The sequence below is a fragment of the Condylura cristata genome, unplaced genomic scaffold (assembly GCF_000260355.1).
Source record: "Condylura cristata isolate star-nosed mole 26May11 unplaced genomic scaffold, ConCri1.0 scaffold00040, whole genome shotgun sequence".
Taxonomy (NCBI): Eukaryota; Metazoa; Chordata; class Mammalia; order Eulipotyphla; family Talpidae; genus Condylura; species Condylura cristata.
The window spans coordinates 2,125,071-2,131,152 of NW_004567141.1; the positions used below are offsets into that span (position 1 = coordinate 2,125,071).

The 6,082-nt window shown below is 39.0% G+C and overlaps 1 protein-coding gene across 1 annotated transcript in view; it reads right to left on the reverse strand.

Annotated features, from left to right (window-relative positions):
• FLG2 (filaggrin family member 2) overlaps positions 1 to 2,286 on the reverse strand; it is a 4,490-nt gene extending 2,204 nt beyond the window's left edge. Inside the window, exons 1-2 of the mRNA XM_012733250.1 lie at positions 2,149 to 2,286; positions 8 to 1,199 (exon numbers count right to left, since the gene is read on the reverse strand). Coding sequence (XP_012588704.1) covers positions 8 to 1,199; positions 2,149 to 2,286 — 1,330 coding nt within the window. The remainder of the gene's footprint in view (positions 1 to 7; positions 1,200 to 2,148) is intronic.
• Positions 2,287 to 6,082: the final 3,796 nt, after the last annotated feature.

Consider the following 6,082-nt stretch of genomic DNA (forward strand, 5'->3'; position numbering starts at 1 on the left):
GACTGACCTGATCCAGACCCATGTTGGCCACTGGAAGAGGACTGACCTGATCCAGACCCATGTTGGCCACAGCAAGAGGGCTGAACTGATCCAGACCCATGTTGGCAACATTTAGAACCAGACCTTTTTTGATTAGAATTCAAAGAGTGTCCACAGGAACCAGACCCATGTTGACCAGAACTAGAAGTCTGACTTGTTCCAGACCCATATTGTCCACAGCAAGAACCTGTTCCTTGTTGTCCTCCACAGTTTTGAGGTTGACTACATGCTCTAGATCCACATTCTCTCTGACTAGAAGACTGACTACATGAGCTAGGCTTATGTTGACCATATCCACAGGACTGACTTCCTGAGATACAACCATGACCTTGTCCTCCATTATTTACTGATTGTGAGCCTGAGTTGGTACAGTTAGATTGATTTCCTTGTCCTCCAAATCTACCTGCCTGACAAGAACTAGAAACATTTTGTGTACTTCCACACCCGCCTGAATTCCTGGAGCCACATGAATGACTTTGTCTTTCACTGTCTCTTGAAATGCTAGAGCTTGTTTCAGACCTTTTTCCTCCACTCTTTCTTGACTGAGTAGTGTTTGATTCATGCCTGCTAACCTCCAAACCTCCATCATCATTACCTTTCTTTCCTCCACTCTTAGTTCCAGGTTCAGATTCACATTCCTCCTCAGAACCCCTTAAAAGGCTATGGGACTTGTTTTTTTTCCCCTCCAGTTCTCCATAGGTGTAATCATTTCTGTCTTTGCTACTGCTCCACGAGCGACCAGAGCTAGACCCACGGCGCCTTTTCTCAGCACCCTCTCGGTTACCCGAGCTTGATAAACCACCTTGTCTGCCCAGCCTCCTGGAGACAGAACCGCGCCTATGTTTCACAGCCCCCCTTGAGCCCTCAGAACCATAACCATGCTCCTCTCCTTCACTCCAACTTGAGTATCTGTAACCTGATTGTTGTCCTGATGTATCCTCTTCTTCCTCTTCTGTTTCACTTTCTTCTTCTCGGTGTCGGTGACCACGACTACGCCTCTTTGACCCTGAAGCTTTGCAGTACTCTTTGCTGAGAACCTTGTTGCAAGCCATAGCCAGCTTGAATACCATCAGAAGAAACTCAGTAAAGTCCAGTCTTCGGTCATGATCTCGATCCAACATATGCATAATGACATCCACTGTATCGGGATCATCTGGGTTCTGTGTACAAGTAATCCATCAAAGAAGAACTTATCAGCTTTGCTCATACAACTAAACTATTCAGATATGACTATGGAATTATGAGTGTTTGACTTTAGGTATTTTTATTCATATCAAGGATTACTTTAGGTGAAGGGAGCCTAATGCAACCCAGCAATTATGAAGAGGAAACAGAAAATAAAAAAAAATATATTGGACAATTCCTTTTGAATAGACACTCAGATGTGGCATTTAGGAAGGAAGGAAAACAACAATTTTAATATTTACTATATTTCAATTCTATACAAATATCAGACATTACATACATATATATTACATATTAGGATGTAGAGTTTTGAAATTAATAACTGAGTCCTGTCTTTATGTTTTCTTCCCTTTTTTGACAAAGCTATTTATTCATGTCTTAGAAAAAATTTATTTTTTACAGACAGTGAAGCCTGAGGGCATGAAAAAGTCTGAAGTCTCCATCCATGATAGGAGTGCAGAGGAAAAGTAAGGGAAAAAACATTTACTGTTCTAAAAATCAATACTGTCTCAAAGATTTTCCAGTCCCCAAGACACTGCTTATAGAGTTTGCTCAAATCCATTGGGACTGAGCACTTTTTTTTTAATGATTTATTTATTTATGCATACAGAGCTGGGGTATAGGCCAGAGGTGCAGGGGCAGTGAGAGGATTCACCAGAGACAGAGTGGGGAGCAGAACAGGTAGATCAATGAAGTACAATGCTGAGGGGGGCAGCAGGCAGGCCAGGAGAGGTCTGCCGCACCATGTGGATCACCTCCAGAGTAGGGATTGAACTCATGCTGAAGTGGCTTTAGTTTCTCAGTGCTTTAATCTATTGCGCCACCAGGGAGGCCCAGGACTGAGCACTTTTAAACTAATCTTGTGTAATGTAACATTAGAAGCACTGAACCTTAGCAGGCTTCAGCCTGGCACATGGTTCTTACCTTCAGAATTGGACGAAACTCTTTTTCCAGAAGTTCCTTTAGCTCATCCTTGCTCAGTGTGCCACATTCTCCATCTTGGTTGGTATATGAGTAGAAGACATCTATGACAGTGACAACACTTCTCAAGAGGTTGGTCATCTTTTTGCAAGTTTAAGAGAATCTGAAGAGATAAATAAAAAGATCTTGTTATTCATTTTCTTTATATTCAATCCTGATCGTAATACTAGTCATCAAGAGATTTTAAAATCTCTTGTCACTTTTAAATCTAAAACATTTCAACAAGTGAGGATGGGTCAGGGATGATACAGCATCTACACTGTGGAAATAAATTTTGTTAGCTTTAAGTTACTTTCCTAAAATTAAGCCAAGGTATGTTTCCAGTCTAACTGGGACTAGACCTCAGATCATCATGTCCTGGATGAATATATTCTATGCAGAATGTCTCCATGCTTTGTGTACTTTGGTATTCTGGAGCTTCCAAAGTTTCCAGAATTACCCAGGCATATTGCCCCAGTCTTTCTTGCTTGTTGTACTACTTTTCTTGAGTCACAAATAACACACCTTCTATCATGCATACCTACTGTGTACCAAAAGGTAAACTGTGCTTTTAAGACCTTCAGCAATAAGAAATGAACAGAGTGTGCCAGCAGTATTTCTACAGAAGCATGACACAGATATCATCAGAGTTCAGGAATTTGCTATTCCCTTTTCTAGCCAGAGAAGAAAATACTCAACAATACAGGTAATAGTTTGACTAGTGTATGATTAAAGTTTGGAGCTTTGGGAACTGGTGCTACACAAGGAAGGTGTACAACAGTGCTGACCTCCTCCCTATTTGTACTGGAAAAGAGAAAAAATGGTATGCATACAAAGACTAGGAGGAACGTGTGGATTGACCCAGAAGAAGGAAAACTTCTAATTGCTTAAGTCTTCTCTACAATGATAATTTTTTTTCCTAAAAAGGTCCCAAAATAAGCTAATCTAACCAAGCAAGTACATACACACACACATAAAAAAAAGAAAAAAGAAAGAAAGAAAAAATCAGTAGTCAAATATATATTAACTCTGCCTTAGCTCAGATTCCTGGATTCCTGGCCATGGACAACAACCAACTAAATATCCATAAATGTAGCTGGATGAATTTGTTCTCACCTGGTTCACCAAAGGAACAAGTAGGATAAAGCCTGATGCAGCTTGCAGGGTGACAATGGATTGAGATAGTGGCCCTTATATAGCTTATATGTGGGTGCTGCCCTCTGTGGGATGGACTGATTCATTTCCTCGTGTTTACCTTCCTACTTCTTCACATTCTATTTTTGAGTTGATTGCAGAAAGGCTGGTACCAGCCCTTCTTCCAATATGAGGACATATTGGAGGATACATTTTTCAGGGTCATAAACTTGATAAAAGCAGAGATTGTTTTAGAGGACTCGTGTTCTTTATTCCCTTTACCTAGTATCTACAAAAAATGGTAGCATAGTGTAAGATAAGACACTGGACAGATGTGCTATAAATTCTTATAAATTGAAAATGAGCTTGGCCTACCCCTACCATTTACTGAGAATTTACTTTGTGCTAGATATTGTGCTGAGTACTTCTCAGAGTACTCATTAATATTCAGAATATTTCTAGCATATGTTTATTGTTTATCCCATTTTACAGATGAAGGAACAGGCTTAAATTGCTTAAGAATCCTCTCTAAGGTCACACCGTTCATAGCTGGAGAAATATGGATTTGAATCCATATCTATCATAATGTTCTTTCTCTTAATCATTATACTAACATATAATTTGTGTGCATATACATGCATATACACATATGTATATATACTAACATATATATGCTATATACAAAGCAATGTACACATACATACTACTTCTGTGTATCTACTACATATACCTATTATGCAAAGATTATGCACTGTTTTCAGGAGTGTCATTCCCACCCAAACACATAAAACATGAAAAGTAATATAAGGAGTACTGCCAGCCAGGAAGAGAAGAAGCATATTCTTTGATCCTGTGAGGGTCCTATCTAGTCTAAAAAAAGTGTAGCAATAGGTTATTCATAACATTAGTGTTTTCAGAAGTGTCTAGGAGGAATTTAAAGTGGGATTCCTCCAGCTGCCTCTTAGCCTGCTATCAGATAGCTTTAAGCCTTGACCCTTGAGAAAATGTCATTTATATACATAAAGTATGTCAGATATAATGCCTGAATGAAGGAAGAATAATCAGAGGCACAGAGAGTTAGCTTTGCTATATACATTGTCACCAGGTGATGATGGGAGCAGCTATCATTCAGTGCTTATAGTCTTCTTGAATAATGCTTTTATATACTTATCTGTTCTTCACAATAGGATAGGGTCCCACAGTAGAATAAGGCTGTTGTCATTCTTAGTTTACAGATAAGGAATTGAAAACAGAGAGAAATATCCTAATTTCTTTAGGATCACAGCTAGAAAATGATAGCACTAGGGTAGAAGCCCTTGCTTCTGAGGCTAAGTCCAGCACTTAACCTCACATATTCCATATACTTGGGGTTGATAATTCCTGTTTGGGTGCTTCTTCAAGGAAGCCATCATATTTTATTCACCCCATCATCTAGACAGTACCTAGAACTTAGAAAACATTTAGAATGAAAGTGTTCACCAAATGTCAGTGGACGTACCACTGACATACATTCATTGCTCTTATAGACAGGGCTCTTAGAACAAAACAGCAGAATGTTATGTTGCCCTTTGGACGTCATGGTCATTGTTACATGTGTGCATTTTAAGTTTGTTTTGTTGTAATGGCTGTTGTTCAGACCCCTGGCAGCCTACTGAGATCCATTTTGAAAGATGATTTTGAAAACTGAACTTCCTCTGCAATTAGTGGATGCTTGTTTACAACTTTGAGACTGTTTCCATGACTTGCCAGGTCTCAGAATTTCACTGATCACTCTCTGTGTTCAGATTCTGCTGCTTCTCCTAACTTGCCTAGTATAATAGATACAAGCATAGATGTCGGAGTTAGGAAGACTTGAGTTCAAAGTTCTATTCTTTTACTGGCTGTGTTCCCTAGGGCCTTAGTTTCCCAATTTTGGTAATAGGAATAATAACATCCACCGCCCGGTAGAGGCTACTTAAAGTGTGAAATTGCTTAGTATCTACCTGGCATATAATAGGTGCTTAGTAAACTATATAATTATTGCCAGCACCTTTTAAAAACTATTTTATAACATCTAGCACGATTTCTACATAGGAATACTCAATCATGTTTGACAAAAATAAATTAGGAGCCAACAGTATGTCTTTAAAGGCAGAAAAACTACTCTCTGTCAAAAACATTACCCCCAGAAAGTAGGCTATAGTTCCTTAAAAGAAATAATTTTATTGAGATAATGATTCCCAAACCAAAAATCAAATCTTTTAAAATTAAACCACTCTGCAGTGGCTTATAGTCTATTGTCCATAGTTTATTGTTGAGTTGTACAATGAGTTCTAGTTGTTATAGTGTGAGACATTAACTTTTCTTCTCAGTGCTTAAGTTTTCCATCGCTAATAACCACAAAATATTATAGTGTCAGAGTACAAACAGATACATGCTAGATCATTTCCGCTGAGATTCAGGAGCATAGTTATGATGCTACCATATGGAAGCAATGATTTCTAAGAGTCAATTTGATGACACCTGCAGAGACTTTTGCCTGCTTGACTTATGCAAGGCTGTACAGTCCTATGAGGGGAAGGCCTGGAGACCAGAGCAAGGACACAATCTCAGCCATACCATTTCTCTGGGTCTGGGCTGCCTTTTTGCTCTGTTCTGCTCATCTCATCATCTGCTGCTTATTCCATATCCACTGTGCTCAACATTCTCAGGAACTAATAGACTATTTGGTTTTAAGTCCATTTGGTGATATTTATGACGATTAATCACATAAACTGAACAACTT